Below are 22,990 nucleotides of genomic sequence, written 5' to 3'. Positions count from 1 at the left end.
ATCTGAAGCTGAAATTCAGAAGCCTTTCGTACTAAAAAAAAAATTAGCTCTCACTAGGTCTCAGCCTGAAACATCGACTGTGCACTTTTCCATTGATGCTGCTTGGCCTGCTGAGTTCCCCATGTGCGTTGCTTACATTTTTAGCATCTGCAGATTTTCTCATTTGTGAATTGGTTCTCACTATTTGGGTCATGTTGGCAAGATGTAATCCCAGCCAGTGGATGCACACCAGAAGAAATCTTCGCACATTCTGGTGTCAAACCTGTGTCATGCTTCCAACACCTTCTTGCTGCAGCACGTCCTTATCTCCACATGAACTCCATGGAAAGGAGCTAATCAACAGAGCTGAGGTGAACTGTTGGACTTGCATTGTCTCCATTTTATACGACAACCCCAACCTTAGGAGTTCAACATTCCAGCGTGTGGTGAAAACTGCCCAGCGGGTTATTGGCACCCAATTCAAGTCAAGTCAAGTCACTTTTTATTGTCATTTCGACTATAACTGCTGGTACAGTACACAGGAAAAACGAGATGTTTTTCAGGACCAGGGTGCTACATGAAACACTACAAAAACTACACTGAACTACGTAAAACAACACAAAACTACACTAGACTACAGACCTACCCAGGACTGCATAAAGTGCACAAAACAGTGCAGGCATTACAATAAATAATAAACAAGACAATAGGCACAGTAGAGGGCAGCAGGTTGGTGTCAGTCCAGGCTCTGGGTATTGAGGAGTCTGATGACGGGGGAAGAAACTGTTACATAGTCTGGTCGTGAGATCCCGAATACTTTGGTACCTTTTGCCAGATGGCAGGAGGGAGAAGAGTTTGTATGAGGGGTGCATGGGGTCCTTCATAATGCTGTTTGCTTTACGGATGCAGCGTGTGGTGTAAATGTCTGTAATGGCAGTAAGAGAGACCCCGATGATCTTCTCAGCTGACCTCACTATCCGCTGCAGGGTCTTGTGATCCGAGATGGTGCAATTTCTGAACCAGGCAGTCATGCAGCTGCTCAGGATGCTCTCAATACAACCTCTGTAGAATGTGGTGAGGATCGGGGGTGGGAGATGGACTTTTCTCAGCCTTCGCAGAAAGTAGAGATGCTGCTGGGCTTTCTTTGCTATAGAGCTGGTGTCGAGGGACCAGGTGAGATTCTCCGCCAGGTGAAATTTGGTGCTCTTAACGATCTCTACGGAGGAGTCGTCAATGTTCAGCGGAGAGTGGTCGTTCCGTGTCCTCCTGAAGTCAACGACCATCTCTTTTGTTCACATCCAGAGACAGGTTGTTGGCTCTGCACCAGTCCGTTAGACGCTGCACCTCCTCTCTGTATGCTGACTCATCATTCTTGCTGATGAGACCTACCATGGTCGTGTCATCGGCGAACTTGATGATGTGGTTCGAGCTGTGTGTTGCAGCACAGTCGTGGGTCAGCAGAGTGAACAGCAGTGGACTGAGCACACAGCCCTGGGGGGCCCCGTGCTCAGTGTGATGGTGTTGGAGATGCTGCTTCCAATCCGGACTGACTGAGGTCTCCCAGTCAGGAAGTCTAGGATCCAGTTGCAGAGGGAGGTGTTCAAGCCCAGTAGGCTCAGCTTTCCAATCAGTTTCTGAGGAATGATCGTGTTGAATGGTGAAATGAAGTCTATGAACAGGATTCAAACGTACGTGTCTTTTTGTCCAGGTGGATTAGGGCCAGGTGGAGGGTGATGGCAATGGCGTCGTCTGTTGAACGCTTGGGATGGTATGTGAACTGCAGGGGGTCCAGTGAGGGGGGCAGCAGGGTCTTGATGTGCCTCACGACGAGCCTCTCGAAACACTTCATGATGATGGATGTGAGTGTGACGGGAGTAGTCGTTGAGGCAGGACACTGAAGACTTCTTTGGCACGGGGACGATGGTGGCGGCCTTGAAGCACGTAGGAACGACGGCGCTGCTCAGGGAGATGTTGAAGATGTCAGTGAGAATCTCAGCTAGCTGGTCTGCATATCCTCTAAGGACTCTGCCAGGAATATTGTCTGGTCCAGCAGCCTTCCGTGGGTTGACCCTACACAGGGTTCTCCTCACATTGACCACGGTAAGACACAGCACCTTGTCATTTGGAGGAGGGGTGGTCTTCCTCGCCGCCATGTCATTTTCCGCCTCAAAACGAGCGTAGAAGTTATTCAACGCTTCTGGGAGGGAGGCATCACCAGCACAGGCAGGTGGTGGTGTCCTGAATGCCCTTCCGCATGTGCTTCCACATTGTCCATCATTGAGAACATCTACCATAAATGCTGCCTGGGCAGGGCGTAAAGCATTATCAAGGATGCATTTTGCCCTAACCATGGACTTTTTACTCTCCTCCCATCCGGTAGGCGCTACAGGAGCCTCCATTCCCGTACCAGCAGGCACAGGAAGAGCTTCTTCCCTGAGGCTGTAACATCACAGCGCTAAGCAGTATTGCACCCATATTGTACTGTCTCAGTACTTTTATATTTGTGTGCTGTAGCACTTACTTTTTATTCGCAGTTATTTTGTAAATAACACCATTCTTTGCATTTCTGGTCAGATGTTAACTGCATTTCATTGGCTTTGTATCTGTACTCGGCACAATGACAATAAAGTTGTATCTAATCTAATCTTATCGAAGTACATTTATTATCAAAATATGTATAACTTATGCAACCTTGAGATCCTTCTGCTAACAGGCTGTCACAAAGCAAGAAACCTGAAATAAATCAATTTAAGAAAAAAAGACCAACACCCAGTGTGCGGAGAAAGAGGGGGGAGGGGGAGAAAAACACAAATCATGCAAGCAACAGCATTGTGAACCAAACTGAGTCCACAGACTCGAATCCTGGGGCAGCCATAGTAAGCCCATAACCTCTGTCTGAATTCATCACAGAGTGGGGCAAAGGGCTGTGAAGCTGGAGCAGTCTCACAGCCTCAGCGCTGTGGAGAGAGGAGTCAACGTTGTGGCAAAGCAAGCGGAATTGTCCCGAAAGCCTGCCTTTTCAGTGTATCCGGGCTGGCATTCAAATCGCCCAAACACCAGATCGTGCTGCGTGCTAGGACCTAGGCCCCACCGCAGTAATATGCTTTGGGCCTAGTCCTTGCCACCCAGATTAAAGCCGAATTGGCTCAGCACTTGGATCGATCCAACCTCGCTCCTGGTTTAGCTGGACGGGCACTGAAACTCCACCTCGATTCCTCTCTGAGTCGCTCACTCCATCTCCATCCCCTACTCCGACACCACCTCAGACTCTGACACCGTGTTGAACACGTTACGCTCTGGCCAGCATGGCTCTTCTCTCGAATCAGCTTTGCCTTTGCTCACCTCCTCATTGTTTGCAGTGATAGTTTACCACAATTTACCCCAGGAAAAAAAGGTATTAATGTTTTTAGTCCTATCCCAGCAGTGCACAGACCACACAGGTATTGGTGTATGTTTGGAGATGGAGATGCAAATAAATCCCCAACTTGTTTAATGTAACTTACAGGCCAATGGAACTTGTTCTCAATGTCCACAAAACATTGGTCCCCTCTTGTACACCATCCACCAACAGAGTTAAAAATACACGTGGACTAAGATGTTAACTGTCCTGTGCTATCACCAGTGGGATCATCAGTTGATCTGCCACCTGTCTTCAGGAGTTTCGGCCCGCTTATGATCAAGACTCCCTCGAGGTGGTGGGCCAGCAGTGCTAAAGCACCATCTCCCACTGGTGAGTTTAAAAACTTGGCATCTGCCTCTATCAGAGTTGTTGGTCACTTCCATCCAACAGATAGTCTGTTCTTCAGGTGTCCGCAATAACAAAAGTCTGCATATATATTAATTAAATAATTAAGATAAACAAGTAGTGCAAAATAACAGAAATAAAAAGTTTGAGGTAGTGTTCATGGGTTCAATGTGCATTTAGAAATCTGATGGCAGAGGGAAAGAAATTGTTCCTGAACTGCTGAGTGTGTGCCTTCAGACTTTTGTACCTCCTTCCTGACGGGAGAAGTGTGAAGAGGGCATGCCCCGGGTGGTGGGGATCCTGAATGATAGATGCTGCCTTCCTGAGGCTCTGCTCCTTGAAGATATCTTGGATACTTAGGAGGCTGGTACCATGATACAGCTGACTAATTTTACAAGCTTCTGCAACTTGATTGATTGATTTATTATTATCTTATTTATTTTTTCTTCTATATTGCATTGAACTGCTGCTAAGTTAACAAATTTTATGACACATGCCGGTGATAATAAACCCGATTCTGATTCTGATTTCGATCTTGTGCAGGAGCCTCCCCGCACCCCCCCGCCCCCCCATACCAGACGGTGATGCCGCCAGTTAGAATACTCTGCACGGTACATCTGTAGAAGCTTTCGAGTGGTTTCTTTTCAAACTCCTGATGAAATGTAGCCACTGTCTTGTCACCTTTATAGCTGTATCAATATGTTGCGTCCAGGTTAGGTCTTCAGAGATCTTGACACCCAGGAACTTGAAATTTTTCACTCTCTCCACTTCTGATCTCTCTCTGACGTTAAGTTTGTGTTCCCTCATCTTACCCTTCTGGAAGTCCACAATGAACTCTTTGGTCTTGCTGACATTGAGTGCAAGGTTGTTGCTGCGATTCCACTCAACTAACTGGTATATCTCGCTCCTGTACATCCTCTTGTTACATCTGAAATTCTACCAACAGTGGTTGTATCATCAGCAAACTTGACATTTGAGCTATGCCTAGCCACACGTTGATGGGTTTAAAGAGAGTAGAGCAGTGGGCCAAGCACACATTTCTGCCGAGCACTAATGTTAATTGTCGGTGAGGTGGAGATGTCATTTCCAATCCACACAGATTGTGGTCTCCTGGTTAGGAATCGAGGACCCAGTTGCAGAGTGAGGTGCAGGTATATGTTCTGCTGCTTTTCGATCTGATCTGTAGGAATGATGGTGTTAAATGCTGAGCTATATTCAATAAACATTAGCATGATGTAGGCAATTCTGTTGTCCAGGTGATCCAAGGCTGCACAGAGAGCCATTGAGATTGCGCCTGCTGTAGATCTAATGTGGCGATAGGCAAATTGTAGTGATTCCGGGTCCTTCTTGAGACAGGTGTTGACTATAGCCATGACGAGCCTCTCAAAGTATTTCATCATCATAGATGTGAGTGCTACTGGACGTTGATTATTGAGGCAGCTCATTTAAAATTTAAAATTACGAGGGGGATAGATAGAGTTGACGTGGATAGGCTTTTTCCATTGAGAGTGGGGGAGATTCAAACAAGAGGACATGAGTTGAGAGTTAAAGGGCAAAAGTTTAGGGGTAACATGAGGGGGAACTTCTTTACTCAGAGAGTGGTAGCTGTGTGGAACGAGCTTCCAGCAGAAGTGGTTGAGGCAGGTTCGATATTGTCATTTAAAGTTAAATTGGATAGATATATGGACAGGAAAGGAATGGAGGGTTATGGGCTGAGTGCAGGTTGGTGGGACTAGGTGAGAGTAAGATTTCGGCACGGACTAGAAGGGCTGAGATGGCCTGTTTCCATGCTGTAATTGTTATATGGTTTATATGCTGCTCTTGGGCACTGGTATAATTGTTGCCCTTTTGAAACAGATGGGAACTTATAACTGTAGCAGTGAAAGATTGAAAATGTCTTTGAATGTGATACTTAACTTCATTTGTACAGCAAACATTACAATGCATCATTTGTGTCAATAGCTAACACAGTCTGAGGATGTGCTGGGGACAGCCCACAAGTGTCACCATGCTTCCAGTGCCAACATAGCATGCTCACAACTTACTGACCCTTAGAAACCTGTATTTTTTTAGAATATGCGAGGAAACCCATGAAGTCGTGGGGAGAATGTGCAAACTCCTAACAGACAACAGTTAGAATATAGCATACTGTGTTATGCCATAACTTAAAATATTAAGATAAAATTGAGAGAAAAATCAGAAAGATGCAAAAATGGAAAGTCACCTACCATAGCTCCTGAGCTAGGAAGGGCCATTCTAGTATATAACCATATAAGAATCACAGCACGGAAACAGGCCATCTCGGCCCTTCTAGTCCGTGCCGAAATCTTACTCTCACCTAGTCCCACCGACCTGCACTCAGCCCATAACCCTCCATTCCTTTCCTGTCCATATAGCTATCCAATTTAAATTTAAATGACAACATCGAACCTGCCTCAACCACTTCTGCTGGAAGCTCGTTCCACACAGCTACCACTCTCTGAGTAAAGAAGTTCCCCCTCATGTTACCCCTAAACTTTTGCCCTTTAACTCTCAACTCATGTCCTCTTGTTTGAATCTCCCCCACTCTCAATGGAAAAAGCCTATCCACGTCAACTCTATCTATCCCCCTCATAATTTTAAATAGCATGAGCCATATTAGTATCTTAGAAGAAATAATTAGAACAGCCATATTGCAGAAGTCAGTGGTAGGCATCTCAAGTCTCTGGAGAGAAACTACCAAGGCTGTATTTACTGAATCATTCCAATCTACTGGAAGAATAAGGCAACATCCTCTCAACTGCAGCATCCACATTATTGATGCCCTGAGGGTCAGCTTTGTTGGCAGTCTACATCTCATGATGAGATTACCATGTGGGCAGAGGAAAAGCTTAAAGGTTGTCCTCAAAATCCCTCCATTCATTCCAGCCAATCTCTGGTCCATGAATGCACAAGATGTTACTCAGGGCCTCTAATCTGTGCTTCGGGAAACGTAGAGGAACTTGCAGTGAATCAGGGAAGAAGCACACTACCTCAAAACTACCCACCTGCCTATCCCTTCTGGCATCTGTGAAAGGATCTTTGGGTCCTCGTCAACCACACCAGAACCAAAACAAAAGCAGAACCTTCTCGACCTTCCTCGGATGGAGGAGCAACAGCTCTGTGCTAAACCACTCATTGAGCCATGTAGTCCTAGAGAAGGACAGTGCAGGGAAAGACCCTTTGGCCTATCTAGTCCATGTGGCCTGACTTTCTGCCTAGTCACAACTATCTGCACCCAGACCAGAGCCCTCCATAGTCAAAGTCAAAGTAAAAAAAATCAGAGTAGGTATGTGTTACCATCTACATGCTTGAGATTCATGTATTTTCCAAACCTTTCTTAGAAATTACAATTGAACTACAGTCGGGATTAGAGGATATGAGCTGTAAGGGAAGGCTGGCAAATTTGTGTTGTTCTAGTGTGCCGAAGTCCAAGAGGAGACTTGATCAAGGTTTTTTTAATTATCATAAGCATAGACAGTAGCATAGTGGGTAGTACAACACTTTACAGTACCAACAACTCAGGATTCAATTCCTGCCGCTGCCTGTGAGAAAGTTGTATGTTCTCCTGGTTTCCTCCCACAATCCAAGTTATGGTGGGTTGTTCTGTGATCAGGACCAACATCTCAGACTCAGACTCGGATTCTCTTTTCAATGGGTAGAAATGTTAAACACCAAAGGACATGCTTTTTAGTTTGGTGGGGGGGAATTTAAAGGCAAGGTGAAGGGCAAGATTTTTCATGCGCAGAGCAGAAGTTGCCAAGAATGGGCTATCTTGATAGTAGTGGTGACAGACAGTCTGTTGGGGGTTAAGGGGCTTTTAGATATGAAGGGAATAGAGGGATATGAATGCTATACAGGAAGAAGACGTCTGGCGTTGTATCTGAGGATTATTGGAATGTTGGGATTGACAAATGAGAGAAGACCTAAGAAGAAACAGGGACCTTTGCGAATAATGATCAGCGATCTAGATGACCAACAAATAAACGTTGCTCTACAAAACAATGCTATCATTCATCAGTAAATTGTGCCTTTGTACGAGATCTCAACTGCTTCCTTGGAGTTCTATGATAGATTTTGAGTTTACTTTCCGGGTGGGGCTTGAACTCTACAGCTTTCTGATGATCAAAGATGCCATGGCTTTGTCTATGATTGACACAGCTGCTTTGAAGGAAGAGTTGGCATCAAAGGAAGGATTGTAACTGTTTACCTGTGATGGTAATCCCACTCCCTGTGATTGCCCTAAACCTCTGCTGTTAATTTATTCCAAGACATGGTTTCTCCCTTATGCTTCAAGTTCCTTATCCTGTTAACAATTACTCAGCTTTGTATTAAATTTGATCTATGCAGATTTTAAATGCTACTCCCATGCTGGTGTGTGAGTGTCCTGTCCTTGACTGCACGTGTAAAGAGTCCAAATGAATTTTGTAATGGCGCCCTTCAGGTCTCTGTCATTGTGTAAAAGAACCTTGTATTTGTATTTAGAAAGACAGCATGGTCCAATGTCCAAACTATTATTTTTTAAATTTAGAGATGCTGCAGGGAAACAGGCCCTTCCAGCACAATAAGCCGGCACTGCCCGGTTCTACCCATGTGACCAATTAATCTTCTTTAGAGTAGAACTTTATTGTCGCTGCTCAAGGTAACGAGATTGCTATGGTACTTCATTCCATGCAAAACAGATATTTACGATGCATGTGGTGTGGCTTAATTAAAAATGAATTCCCATGTTTACATGCAACAAGTGACTTTGATTGTCCATAACGCTCAAAGGCCATTGACAAGCTAGGGTGTAGCATTACTCAACTGTACAACAAAAACGTCGACTGTACTTTTTTCCTTAGATGCTGCCAGGTCTGCTGCGTTCCTCCAGCATTTTTGTGTGTGTTGCTGGGGAAGAAGCTGTTTTTTGGTCTTACTGTCTTGGCTAAGATGTTTCTGTATCTCCTACTGGATAGCAGGAGATTGAGTGTCCGGGATGGGACGGGTCTTTAATGATGTTATGAGTGCGCCATAGGTATTGAGAGCTGTAGGTTGTCTCCAGGACTGGTAGTTGAGTCCCAATGATGTGCTGAGCTGTCCTAATTACCTGTTGGAACGTGGGAAGAGACCAGAGTACCTGGAGGAAATCCATGCAGTCACGGAGAGAACGTACAAACTCCTTACTGACCCTGGCGGGAGTAGAACCAGGGTTGCTAGGCCTGTAATAATGTTACGTCAACCGCTCTGCTACCATACCACTTTTTTCTTTACACTTGCCGAAGTATGAGTCTAAATCCTCTCCTTTTTGATGTAATTGAGACCCATTATATAAAGTAATCTAAATATTACTTCCTTGTATCTAAAATGGCTCTTAAAGTTTAAGGCTGCTGTGGGGCTTGCTGAGAAGCCAACCTGAAGAGAGGTTTTTTTTTGTGGATTCCTTCACTCTTAAGAGGTTGTGTTTTTCTTCTAGGTTTGGGAGCTTCAAGTTCCGGTACTTTCTGGGATATTTCTGGAAACACGATGGTGACTGCTCAGTATGTACGGCTCACTCCTGATCTGCAGAGTAAACAGGGAGCGATCTGGAACCGTGTAGTAAGAGTTAATACTGATTAATTTTTGAAAGAGTGAAATGCGTGGATGCCTGTGATGGCAACAGATGCCCCAGTTCCATTGCAGTGTAGAGTAAAGCTCCCTCTGTACTGTCCCAGGGCACAAAGGAGCTAAATCAAAAAGCAGAACCACAAAGGTGGTAATCTCTGGATTACTACCTCAACTATGTGCAAATTGGCACAGGGTTAAGAAGATTAGAGAGTTCAATGTGTGGCTCAAGGATTGGTGTGGGAGAAGTGGGTTTGAATTCATGGGGAAAATGTCACCAGTATTGGGGAAGGAGGGAGCTGTTCCATCGGGACAGGCTGCACCCGAACCATGATGGGACCTGGATCCTGGTGAATCACATAACTGGGGTAGTGGATAGGGCTTTGAACTAAATAGCAGGGGGGTGGGTTCAACAGATTGGAGAAGTATGGATAAGGTAAAAGAGAAAAGTGTGGATAAAGATAAAGTAAAAGCAAAGGATAAAAAAAGAGAAAAGAAAAGGTGGAATGCAGAAAAGTCAAGCGCATCTGAGACAAAGATTACTAGATTTTAAAAGCACAATGAATGTAAAGGCACTTTATCTGAATGCCCATAGTATTTGTAACAAGGTCAGTGAATTTGTGGCGCAAATCAGTATAAAGGGGGATGATTCAGTAGCCATTACAGAAACGTGGTTGCAGGGTGTAGAGGATTGGGAATTAAATATCCAAGGATATCAGGTAATATAAGGCTTCAAAACCTGAGCCTTTGTACCTCCTTCTGCAGCTGGACCCTTGACTTCCTCACCGAGAGACCAGCTGTCTGGATCGGAAATATCATCTCCTCCTCACTGGTGCACCTCAGGGATGCATGCTTAGCCCACTGCTCTACTCTCTCTTCACCCACAATTGCATGGCTAGGACCAACTCAAACACCATTTATTAATTTGCCGCCAATACAACTAAGGTTGGCAGAACTTCAGATGATGAAGCAGCGTTCAGAAGGGAGATAGACCAGCTGGTTGAGTGGTGTTGCAGCAACAACCTTGGACCCAAAAATCACTAAGACCAAGGAATTGATTGTGGACTTCAGGAAGGGTAAGACGAGGTAACACACCAGTCCTCATGGCATCAGGATTGAAAGGGTGAGCAATTTCAAGTTCTGTGGTGTCAACATCTGACAGTCTATCCAGAGCCCATTATAGAAACATAGAAACATAGAAAATAGGTGCAGGAGTAGGCCATTCGGCCCTTCGAGCCTGCACCGCCATTTATTATGATCATGGCTGATCATCCAACTCAGAACCCAGCCTTCCCTCCATACCCCCTGACCCCTGTAGCCACAAGGGCCATATCTAACTTCCTTTTAAACATAGCTAATGAGCTGGCCTCAACAGTTTGCTGTGGCAGAGAATTCCACAGATTCACCACTCTCTGTGTGAAGAAGTTTTTCCTAACCTCGGTCCTAAAAGGCTTCCCCTCTATCCTCAAACTGTGACCCCTCGTTCTAGACCTCCCCAACATCGGGAACAATCTTCCCGCATCTAGCCTGTCCAATCCCTTTAGGATCTTATACGTTTCAATCAGATCCCCCCTCAATCTTCTAAATTCCAACGAGTACAAGCCCAGTTCATCCAGTCTTTCTTCATATGAAAGACCTGCCATCCCAGGAATCAATCTGGTGAACCTTCTTTGTACTCCCTCTATGGCAAAGATGTCTTTCCTCAGATTAGGGGACCAAAACTGCACACAATACTCCAGGTGTGGTCTCACCAAGGCCTTGTACAACTGCAGTAGTACCTCCCTGCTCCTGTACTCGAATCCTCTCGCTATAAATGCCAGCATACCGTTCGCCTTTTTCACCGCCTGCTGTACCTGCATGCCCACTTTCAATGACTGGTGTATAATGACACCCAGGTCTCGTTGCACCTCCCCTTTTCCTAATCGGCCACCATTCAGATAATAATCTGTTTTCCTATTTTTGCCACCAAAGATATAGATGCAATTACAGAACAGGTATGGCCGTGGCTAAATTTCATAAGGAGTTTGAGGTAAATTGGTTATGTCACCAAAGATGCTCACAGATTTCTACAGGTGTACCATGGAGGGCATTCTAACTGGCTGCATCACCGACTAGTACGGAGGGGCCACTGCACAGGATCGGAAAAAGCTGCAGAAAGTTGTAAGTTCAGCCAGCTCCATCATGGACACTAGCCTCCCCAGCATCCAGAACACCCTCAAAATGTGATGCCTCAGAAAGCTAGTATCCATCGTTAAGGACCTCCAACCACCCAGTACAGGCCCTCTTCTTATTGCTAACATCAGGGAGGTGGTACAGGAGCCTGAAGGCGTACACACTCCACGATTCAGGAACAGCTTCTTCCCCTCTGCCATCAGATTTCTGAATGCACATTGAACCCATGAAGGTTACCTCTATTTTTCCTTTCTTTTTGAACTAATTTAATTAATTTTCTTTTTTATATATACTTATTGCAATTTATAGTCTTTGTTATAAGACGAGGGAGCAGAATTAGGCCATTCAGTCCGTTCCATCATGCCTGATCCCAGATCCCACTCAAGCCCATACACCTGCCTTCTCGCCACATCCTTTGATGCCATGACTGATCTTTGTCAATTTTTTATAGGTGTGTACTGGAGACTGTATTGACTGGCTATATCATGGCCTGGTATGGAAACACCAGTGCCTTTGAACAGAAAATCCTCCAGAAAGTAGTGGATTCGGCCCAGTACATCACGGGTAAAACCCTCCCAACCATTGAGCACATCTACATGAAATGCTGTCATAGGAAAGCCCATCCATCATCTGAGATGCTCACCACTCAAGCCATGCTCTTTTCTCGCTGCTGCCATCAGGTAGAAGGTACAGGAGCCTCAGGACTCCCACCGCCAGTTCAAGAACAGTTAGTACCTCACAACCATCAGGCTTTTGGAAAAAGGGGGATAACTACACCCACTAGTCCATCCATTGAGATGTTACCAAAGCCAACGATCTCACTTTTAAGGACTCTTTATCTTATTATCTCACGTTCTCATTATTTGTTACTATTTATTTATATTTGCATTTGCACAGTTTGTTGTCTTCTATGCTCTGCTTGATCCTTAATGGATTCTATTCTGGAGTTTTACTGAGTATGCCCACAGGAAAATGAATATCAGGGTTGTATACTGTGACATGTATGTACTTTGATAATAAAATTTTCTTTCAACTTTGAATATACCTTAAAGCTTGCCTTTCTGCTACTTTCACTCCTCTACCAATGTCTCATTAAAAGCTCTTAGGATCAATACAATATGGATCAAACAGTTAATCTCTTTGTTTCATCAAAGACTCCCAGGGTAGAAGTGATTTGATATGGATAGTGCTTCCTCATCAAGATAACCATGTCTTGGATCAGGGTTTATACCTGGGGATGAAGCCTACAGTGCACTTTTCTTCCAAGTCTCAGTTTAATATCTTCAAAGGTTGTGTGTGGTCCTCTTGTCTGCCTGCAGGCCTGCCTGATGAGAGACTGGGAGATGCAGATACATTTCAAAATCCATGGACAAGGGAAGAAGAATCTGAATGGTGACGGGTTCGCAGTTTGGTACACCAAAGATCGCATGCAACCAGGTATGGTGTGTGAAATGAGAGGGAACCTCTTGCACTGCATTTGTTAGCTGGAACCTAATGGCAGGAGGTTAAAGGTGTCACTAGAAGCTTTCCAAGCCTCACTATTCTTCCCTCCTACCAACCCCACTCCCCGCACCACAAACCAATGGAATACACTGTAGGGAAAGATGTCATGTATTTTGGCAGGAGGAGTGAAAGTTGCTAAGAGACTTCATCAGGATTCCCTCCTGATGAAGGGTCTCAACCCAAAACATCAACGCTCTATTCCTCTCCGTAGATGCTGCTTGACGTGCTGAGTTCCTCTAGCATTTTGTGTGTGTGACTCTGGATTTCCCCATCTGCAGAATCTCTTGTATTAGTGGTGTGCAGGATCTAATAATTTTGTATGCCTGTGAGCTCCCCTCTCGGCCTCCTCCGCTGGGAGAACAGACCCCCCCATGTCCAATCTTTCTTCATAAACAAAATGTTTCAGTGAATCTCTGCACTTTCTGCAGTACACTGGCATGTCTTTGACTGTCCTTAAGCAGAGATGTCTTGGGTGACGGGGTGGCGTTTGATGGGGAAAAACACCCAAAATATTTGGAAGCCACAGACTGTGGAATGGAAGGATGTTATGCTGGTTACATGTTTTACTCCATTGGTGGTTGGGTGGAGATGCATTTCTACCAAAGGAGGTGTAAGGCATTCCTTCCCTCTGCTAGTTTGCAGGTCACCCTTGGACAAGGTGTGTAGCACCTGCTTAGCCCCCCCAATCAGGGTCATGTGAAGCCATGGGAGCAGGTGGTGGATGGTCAAATGAGCAGCATCACAAGTCCTGGTTATGCGACTACTGACGCCAGACAGACAATCTCTGAAGGGTATTGAGGGAGTACAAAGACGGTTCACCAGATTGATTCCTGGGATGGCAGGACTTTCATATGAAGAAAGACTGGATGAACTGGGCTTGTACTCGTTGGAATTTAGAAGATTGAGGGGGGATCTGATTGAAACGTACAAAATCCTAAAGGGATTGGACAGGCTAGGTGCAGGAAGATTGTTCCCGATGTTGGGGAAGTCCAGAACGAGGGGTCACAGTTTGAGGATAAAGGGGAAGCCTTTTAGGACTGAGATTAGGAAAAACTTCTTCACACAGAGAGTGGTGAATCTGTGGAATTCTCTGCCACAGGAAACAGTTGAGGCCAGTTCATTGGCTATATTTAAGAGGGAGTTAGATATGGCCCTTGTGGCTAGGGGAATCAAGGGGTATGGAGGGAAGGCTGGGGTGGGGTTCTGAGTTGGATGATCAGCCTTGATCATAATAAATGGTGGTGCAGGCTCGAAGGGCCGAATGGCCTACTCCTGCACCTATTTTCTATGTTTCTATAATGGCTGGGGTCACCCATCTTGTAAAGGCACTGCCCAGAAGAAGGCAATGGCAAACCAAGAATAATCATGGTCATAGACCATGATTGCCCACATCATATGGCACAACACTTAGTGATGATGATGCGGTAAGAGGAAGAGATTGGTTGTGGAAGGGCGCACCGTATTTTTGGAGAAGTGATGGTGACAGATGGCAAGGTGGCTTTAACTATTAAAATTTCTTCCTTTAGGTTCAGTATTTGGAAGTAAAGATCTCTTTACTGGACTCGGAGTATTCCTGGATACTTACCCAAACGAGGAGAAACTACACGAGGTGAGTACAGGCTCACGATTCACACTCAAATAACTTCTGCGTTCTACTAGACAATTGACTTGCCAAGTATACCAACAGTCTCTCTTTCTGCCCTTGAATTTATCAGCTTCTTTGAAACTTCTTGGGGCTTTTGCCATTGTAATATAATTGAAGCAATAATTGCCTTGCTGGAAAATAAGTAAAGTGGTTTTCCCACTGAATTATACTTTAAATACAGCAGCAGTGAGAATCAGATTGGTTCCTTTTGACCTGAATATCATGAATGTCAAGTTTGCCAGCAAGTGGTAGTAACCTTTTCCCTTTCTTGCTAATGAGTACGTGAATGAGAATGTGAAATGCCGCCACCTACATAACTGCTCTGGGTTTGAGGAGACTCTTTAGGCTGAATGGCTTCACTCTGGTGTAAGCCACTAATTCACACTCAAATTTGTATGACGTAACCAATTGCTTCTTTATGTTAATGTTGTCAGTACAGTAACATCTCTCTGCACTCGGTAAAGGTTCTGTGTTAGACTCCTATACTGGTTGAAGGTCGTGCTTCTCAGAGAAAGGTTGGATTTAACAACTGTAAAGAAGCAGTGGGCCTGGCTGGAGCTGGGAGCCGCGCCGGTTGTGGGCCTGGTGGGAGCTCTATAGTTCAATCAATCCCATTCCATTTCTTGGTGAGACAAGTAATTGCTGGAGGGAAAATTAGAAATAAACAATTTGAGTGTATGCTGTGCTCAGTCTGAAAGGGAAAAAGAAAATTTGATATTGGTTATTAATTGTTGCTACCTGAAATCACAATTGTACTCAATTTCTATAAAAATCCTTGCCAGAAAATGGAATCCTTGAGTTCTTTAGGGATTGGTTTGAAGTATGTCTGTGTATTCACTGTTGGTAAATGCACAGTTAGTCCCAGAGAGGCAGATTGCTGTGTTTACAGGAAATGCATGCCACTTTGAAAGCTATGATGAGTTATTGAAATACCTGTTTTATCTCATGTCACTACTGTTATTTCCGGGATGAGCAGTCTAAGAAGAGGAGATATACACCTTCCGCTCAGGTAGTCCTGTGTTACAGTTTTTGAATCTTCATGCTTCACGGCATGCGTTGATTTCTTTTTTTTTCCCAACGAGTGTCTTTGCCTTGTCTCTGTGTTTCATTTAGTTCTATTTATAGTTGGTTCCTTTAAAAATTCAAGTTTCTAGGCTTCTGTGTGTTTTGATGTGCAATATTCTCTTGTCATCCAGTGTCTTTGGAAGAAAAAAATTCTGGAGGAATGCCACCCTCCGAGTTTTAAGAAATTTAGTTTTGCAAGATTAAGAGTGTTGTACTGCAAGAGCTTGACAGACAGTCAGGCAATAAAAGACCCTGGAGTTATCACAGAGAGATCATTCGGTCCATTCCATCCATCTACACCAATTCGACACTAATCCTGCATTTGTCCTTCCCACGTTCTCATCTACTCCAGATTCTGCCATGAGCCGATGCACTATGGGCAATTTACTGCAACCAGTTAGCTTTCCAATCTCTGGGAAAAGGGAGGAAACCGGAGCACTTGGAGGAAATTTGCATGGTCATATGGAGAACTTGCAAACTCCACACTGACGGCACTGGAGGTTGTGATTGAACCCAGGTCTCTGGTGCTGTCAGTCAGCAGCTCTACCAGCTGAGCCACCCCACTCTGTCATTTCTGTTCCTTGCATGTTTAATTGGCATGATCAGTGCCCTTCAATACCAGTGGTGGGAATGATCCTGCACAAAGTGATGGGTCTCTGAACTTCCCAAAGTGACAGTGCCGTAGTTTGGAAAGTGGTGGAGGGAATGGGGTTTTGTTTGTGAGTTGGTTAGGACTGGTGGGTGGAGTCACTGGGTCAACATTCACTGAGTGATTCCAATCAGATGTTCTGGACAGGGTTGAAGACGATCCATCACTGGATGTTTTAGTTCACTAGTCTCACCTTCTCACCAACCTAGTTACCTTCAGGAGAAACCAAACAATGAACCTGGGAAGTCCCAAATCCGACTGAGTCCGTTGCACAGCACACTGAGTATCTTCGGAAAGAGCAGCCCTTCTGGCATCTTATGCTGGAGACACCTTCACTTTGCTGCTCTTGGTTGGGCTGCAGGATACCACAGCAATAAAGGCATGGATCAGAGGAGTCTCTGAAACCAAATGGTTGAAATTACCAGTAATGGGCCAGAGGGTTAGCCAGTGGCAGCAATTTTTTTGAAGGGCAGGGTGCACTGTTGGGGTGGGGTGTGGAGAGAGATTTAAATTTGGTTGTGCTTAAGCATCACCTTGTTAAGGTATCTCGAACATTGAAGACCTGTGCCCTAGGAATTTATTTTGCTTAGTTTGAGTGTGCGTTCATTTGACGTTATGGAAGTTGCTTTCCTTTAACGTTCTACTTTTGACTTCATAGCGAATTTTTCCATATATTTCGGCAATGGTGAACAACGGGAGCTTGTCCTACGACCATTCACGAGATGGTAGGCCCACGACTATTGGAGGATGCACGGCCCTGGTGAGAAATCTCAACCATGACACCTTCGTTGTGATTCGGTACTTGAAGAGAAGGCTCACGGTGAGTGTTTGCAAGAAATCCCCAACCCCAGCTCTTTGGAATTTACCAATGGACCTTGTCTTCTGGAACGAAATGTAGGGATATCTCCTTGTTGCCCTCTTCCTCAGCATAGCTTTAAGGTGATTGGACGTTAGTAGAGAGGGGATGTCAGAGGCAAGTGTGTTTTTTCCACACAAAGTAGTGAGAGTGTGGAATACGCTGACAGGGGTGGTGGTGGGGACCGATACATTAGGGGCATTTTAGAGACTCTTAAATTGGCTGTAATGTTTTTATGTCTATCAGGACCACATTTTTGCCTGAGGTTTAGTGCCGTAAACAAAAACCTTTACTGCCCCATCTCTATTGATGAAGTCATCCACTTAGTCCATTGGTCAGAGTAAGCATACAGTCAGTCTCATTGATCGTATTCCGCCACCCACACTTATTTTCCAGTAACCTATTCTACCAGCTGTGGCCTTGTAACCTGATCATCCACCATCCGCCTACACTGGGGGCATAAACTTCCCAATTAGCACATCCCTGGGCGGAAATTGGAGAACGTGGGGAGGAACTGGTTTGGTTTCTGGGAGAATGTGCAAGCTCCATACAGATTACTTCCTGGTGGCCTAATTCTGCTCCTGTGTCTTATGGTCTTAAAACAACAGAGGTCAGGATTGAGACCATAACATGTAGGAGCTGAATTAGACCATTTGGCCCATCAAGTCTGCTCCACCATTCAGTCGTGGTTGATACAGTTTCTCTCTCAACCCCATTCTCCTGCCTTCATCCCGTAACCTTTAATGCCCTTACTAATCAAGGACGTATCAACCTCTGCTTTATACCCAATGACTTGGCCTTCACAGCCGTCAGTAGCAATGAATTCTACAGATTCAGCACTCTCTGGCTGAAGAAATTCCTCATCTCTAAATTGCTCCTCATTGAAGCTGGGTTGCTGAAGTTGTGAGCCAGCAGCACTCCCTGCAACCCCACTGTGCTGTCCATCTGTGAGCCAAATGGCCTGTAGGCACATCGCACTGCTGCACAATTCCGAGCCCAATCACTCTGAGACCTGTAGCTGCACCTTTTGTGTGCTGAGCCAAGATAACAAAACAGCCCATTGTACAGCGCGCGTGACATATTAAGACCTACATTCTTTTAAATCTTGTACTTTAGGAGTTCAGTTGTAGTCTTGCTGCCTCTCCTGTGTGCAAAGTAAATTTATTACCAAAATACATATATGTCCCACTTTCTTGCAGGAATTCGCAGTAGATAGAAAGAATCACAACAGAATCAATGAAAAACTACACACAAAGACTGACAAGTAACCACCGTGTAAAAGAAGGCAAAAAATTGAATAAAATTGAGTTGTAGAGTCCTTGAGATTGAGTGCATAGGCTGTGGAATCAGTTTAGTGTTGAGGTGAGTGTAGTGTTATCAAAATGTTTTTCACATGCTCCATATATCAGGAGCAAGGTGCACGTCTGCATACACGCACATCTTTTGCTACGAGCACACAAAATAATTTAAATTGCACACTAAACATTGTCATCCTCTCCCTCATTGGCATGTTAAGTATATTTCATGATTGTATACAATCACATTTCCTTTTCCGGTTTCTGATGCGGACGATGTTGAGAACGTGGAGTTTATGATGATTTGTCTGCAGATTTAGAACCGTTTTTTATTGAAGAAATTATTGATCCACTATATCTAATTCCAAAGAAGCAAAGGGCGTGAAGCACAAAAGAATTGCTAGTTCATTTAAAGCGAATAGCTTGACGAAACAGTAGAAACCTCTACACTGAGAGCTCATGAGGTCAGGAACATGCAGCTACGAGAAATATTTATGTACAGTACAGTAACTGGTGTTACCTGCGTGTATTGTTGAGATACAAAAGTTGCTGGAGATTCTGCTAGTGGGAAGAAGTGGAGTGATATTTAAAGACAAGTTTTTAAAGTGTCATTTAGCAAGCAAATTGGGCAGAAGGTCCAGTTACCATGCTGTATCTCTAAATAAAAACCTAAATCTATTATTTCACCACCTGATCAATGTTCCCTCTAATTTGTAATGACCAGCATACGCAAAAATCTTGTGCTGTGCAATTTACCTATGCATACATACACAAATTATACTCATTCTGCTCTGCCATTGCAAACCAACATCTATTTATTGTAATATCCTGTTCAGACTTTGCCCTGAGTCCTACTGTCGTGACACCTACTGTGAGGATTCGGCACTATCCATCTTCAACCACTGGCTTTCCTCTGTGCCTTGGATCACCTGGACAATAGCAATATCCACATCAGACTGCTGTTTATTAATTACAGCTCAGCGGTACAAGTCAACAAGCTCCATAACCAAGGCCTCTCAACTGGATCCTTGACTTCCTCATCAGGAGACCACAGTCTGTGCGGATTAGAAGTAACATCTACTTTCTGACAATCAACACTGGCTCACTTCAAGGATGTGTGCTTAGCCCACTGCTCTACTCTCTATATACGCAAGACTGTGTGACTAGGCTTAGCTCAATCAGCATCTATAAATTTGCCAATGACACAAGTATTGTTGGCAGAATTTCAGATGTTGACAAGGAGATGTACAGAAGTAAGATGGATCAGCTGGCTGAGTGATGTTGCAACAACAGCCTTGTAATCAACATCAAGAAATAATTGTGGACTTCAGGAAGGGAAAGTTAAGGGAACACACTCCAGTCCTCATCAAGGGGTCAGCAGTGAAAAGGGTGAGCAATTTCACATTCCTGGGTGTCGACATCTCTGAAGATCTATCCTCATGACAGTGGATAGGATGGCAGCACCCATATTTCATTAGGAGTTGGACAAGATTTAGTATGTCACCAAAGACTCTTAACAAATTTCTACAAATGTACCATGGAGAGCATTCTAACTGGTTGCATCACCAGATTAAGCAACTGGATGGCATGGTGGAATATTGGTTAATGTAACATTTGAAAGTGCCAGCTATTGTGATTGGGGTTCAATTCCCACCACTGTCTGTAAGGAGTTTGTACATTCTCCCCATAACTCTGAGTAGTCAGGATCATATTACAATTTTGTTTTTCTCCCCATAACAGTTCACTGCCAAGAAGGCCCACCAGCACCTTTACTTCCTGAGAAAACTAAAGAAATTTGGCCTGTCCCCTAAAACTCTCACTAATTTTTATAGATGCAGTGTAGAAAGCATTCTTCTAGGGTGCATCACGACCTGGTATGGAAGTTGTCCTGTCCAAGACCGGAAGAAGCTGCAAATGATCGTGAACATGGCGCAGCACATCACACAAACCAATCTTCCGTCCGTGGACTCACTTTACACCGCACGCTGTCGGAGCAGTGCTGCCAGGATAATCAAGGACACAACCCACCCAGCCAACAGACTTTTCATCCCTCTTCCCTCCAGGAGAAGGTTCAGGAGCTTGAAGACTTGCACGGCCAGATTTGGGAACAGCTTCTTTCCAACTGTGATAAGACTGCTGAATGGATCCTGACCCGGATCTGGGCCGTACCCTCCAAACATCCGGACCTGCCTCTTGGGTTTTTTTGTACTACCTTACTTCCCATTTTTCTATTTTCTATTTATGATTTGTAATTTAAATTGTTCATATTTACTAATTTTAACTATTTTTAATATCTTTAATATTTAATGTTTGTAATCCAGGGAGTGTGAAGCGCAGAATCAAATATCGCTGTGATGATTGTACGTTCTAGTACCAATTGTTAGGCGACAATAAAGTATAAAGTATAATTACCTCTGGTTTCTCCACCCTCCCACCATATTCCAAAGATGTAGGGGTTAGGGTTAGTAAGTTGTGGGCTTGCTATGTTGGTGCTGGAAGCATGGAAACACTTGTGGGCTTCCCCAGCATACTCTTGGATTGTGTTGGTTGTTGGTGTCCATGACACACTTCACTGTATGTTTCAATGTATGTGCGACAAATAAAGCTCATCTATTTTTTAAATCTTTAATAATCAACCAGCTATCCAAAGAAAGGTCTGGAAGGAAGTTTTGGTGATGGGAACATCTTGGAGCCAAAATTGTAATATGATCCTGACTATTAGCAATGTTGCGGTTAGTTTTACACTATGACAGCGCCAGCCACTGTTGGTAAGGAGTTTGTACATTCTCCCCATGACAGCACGAGTTTCCTCCGGGTTCCTTCAATAGACCATTGGTCACATGGGTGTAGTTGTGCGCCGTGCACTCGTTGGGCTGGAGGGGCCTGTTACCATGCTATAATAAAACAAATGTGTCCAGGTTTGGTTGGAAGTCGAGCACTGAGGGGCCTTTGCCTTTGTAGAACAGCTAGTTGATGGACGTTTTCCCTCCGCAGGTTATGATTGATATTGACGGCAAGAATGAATGGAAAGACTGCATCGATATTCCAGGTGTCAGGCTGCCGTTGGGCTATTACTTCGGCGCTTCTTCCGCCACTGGAGACTTGACGGGTAGGCTTCTCTCCTCCCTCCCCTCATTGTGGGAACGTGCTTGAGAAAGAATGGGAGACTTACTGCTTCTCTGGAGAGTTTCATCCTGTGACATCTCAAAGTGCACTTATAGCCTGTGAAGAAATTTTGAATTGTATTTGGTCATTGTTCTAACGGAGGTAGTGTGTCAGCCTTTTTATGCCCAGCAAGCTCCCACTATGTGATATTGGGCTGATTATGTGTCCTTAGGGGGGTGTTGATGGATGGTCACAGGTGAGATGAGAATTAAAGGTCATTGGTTAAGGGTGAAAGGTGAAATGTTTAAGGGAAGCATGAGTGGGAACTTCATTTAGAGGGTGGTGGGTGTGGAACAAGCATACATTTAAGAGAATTTTGGATAAGTACATGGATGGGAGGGGAAATGGTTCATGTGGAGAGCGATGAGATTGGGCAGAATGATAGTTGGGCATGGACTAGATGGGCTGAAGGGCCTATTTCTGTGTTGAAGTGCTTTATGATTCCATGACTGTATTGACCAGACTAGCAAGGGGAGAGTTCCTCAATTCTCTTATCCACTCAAGCACTCTTGGTCTTAGTCTGTGTCCGTCGAGACAGCATCCCCGACCCAGTCCCCACAGATCTGCAACCTGGATTTCAGGGAGTGGGACCGAAACCTCCAATGTCCTGGCTGGGAAGAGTGAGAGTGTGTGACTTGAAGGGTAACGGGATGGTGTGGTGGATACAAGTACAGTACGATGTCTGTAGATGCACAGTGGAGAGTATCCTAACTGGTTGCATTGTGGCCTGGTCTGAAAAAAAAAATGCCCAGGAATCGAAAAGTCTACAGAAAGTGGTGGATACAACCCAGTACATCACAGGCAAAACCCTCCCCACCATCGAGCACATTTACAAGGAGTGTTGCCACAAGAAAGCAACGTCCGTCGTCAAGGACTCTGCTATCCAGTCCATGCTTTCTTCTCGCTGCTGCCACTGGGCAGGAGGAATGGGCCTGCTTTGGTCAGGGTCGACCATGGATATTGCATCTTAGCTGTCTAGATGCACAAGCCATGGCAGTATAATATGGAGAGCAAGCTGTTGCTCCCCCTCTCCACGCATCTGATTAACCCAAAGGAGTGGCAGAGACAGAGACAGTTTGGCACCAGCAGCATCGTAAGAGTTGCCAGTCACTGTTGAATTGAACGTAGGACTCCAGGCCCTGATTCTTTTCCCTCGAGGTTTACTCCTGAAGCCTTCCCATGAGTGGGTGCAGCTGCAAGGCACAGGAGGTCTGAGATCAGCTTTCCTCCTTGATAAGCTGCTGACCACGGCTGACAAACCCCATCTACCTAAAGCAACTGGCTTTAAGGCACTAGTAACCCACCTTTGCCCCTT

The 22,990-nt window shown here is 44.7% G+C and overlaps 1 protein-coding gene across 2 annotated transcripts in view; it reads left to right on the top strand.

The window, feature by feature from the left end:
* Positions 1-22,990, top strand: part of LOC134351108 (VIP36-like protein) — a 37,553-nt gene that overhangs the window by 2,737 nt on the left and 11,826 nt on the right. Inside the window, exons 2-7 of one of the 2 annotated variants that reach the window (XM_063057195.1) lie at positions 9,198-9,319; positions 12,817-12,934; positions 14,527-14,609; positions 15,622-15,654; positions 17,018-17,179; positions 21,505-21,619. In XM_063057195.1, the coding sequence (XP_062913265.1) occupies positions 9,198-9,319; positions 12,817-12,934; positions 14,527-14,609; positions 15,622-15,654; positions 17,018-17,179; positions 21,505-21,619 (633 nt within the window). The remainder of the gene's footprint in view (positions 1-9,197; positions 9,320-12,816; positions 12,935-14,526; positions 14,610-15,621; positions 15,655-17,017; positions 17,180-21,504; positions 21,620-22,990) is intronic. The other variant, XM_063057196.1, reaches the window with a different exon arrangement.

Source organism: Mobula hypostoma, chromosome 8, assembly GCF_963921235.1.
Source record: "Mobula hypostoma chromosome 8, sMobHyp1.1, whole genome shotgun sequence".
Taxonomy (NCBI): domain Eukaryota; kingdom Metazoa; phylum Chordata; class Chondrichthyes; order Myliobatiformes; family Myliobatidae; genus Mobula; species Mobula hypostoma.
This window is presented reverse-complemented; position numbering and strand designations above follow the sequence as displayed.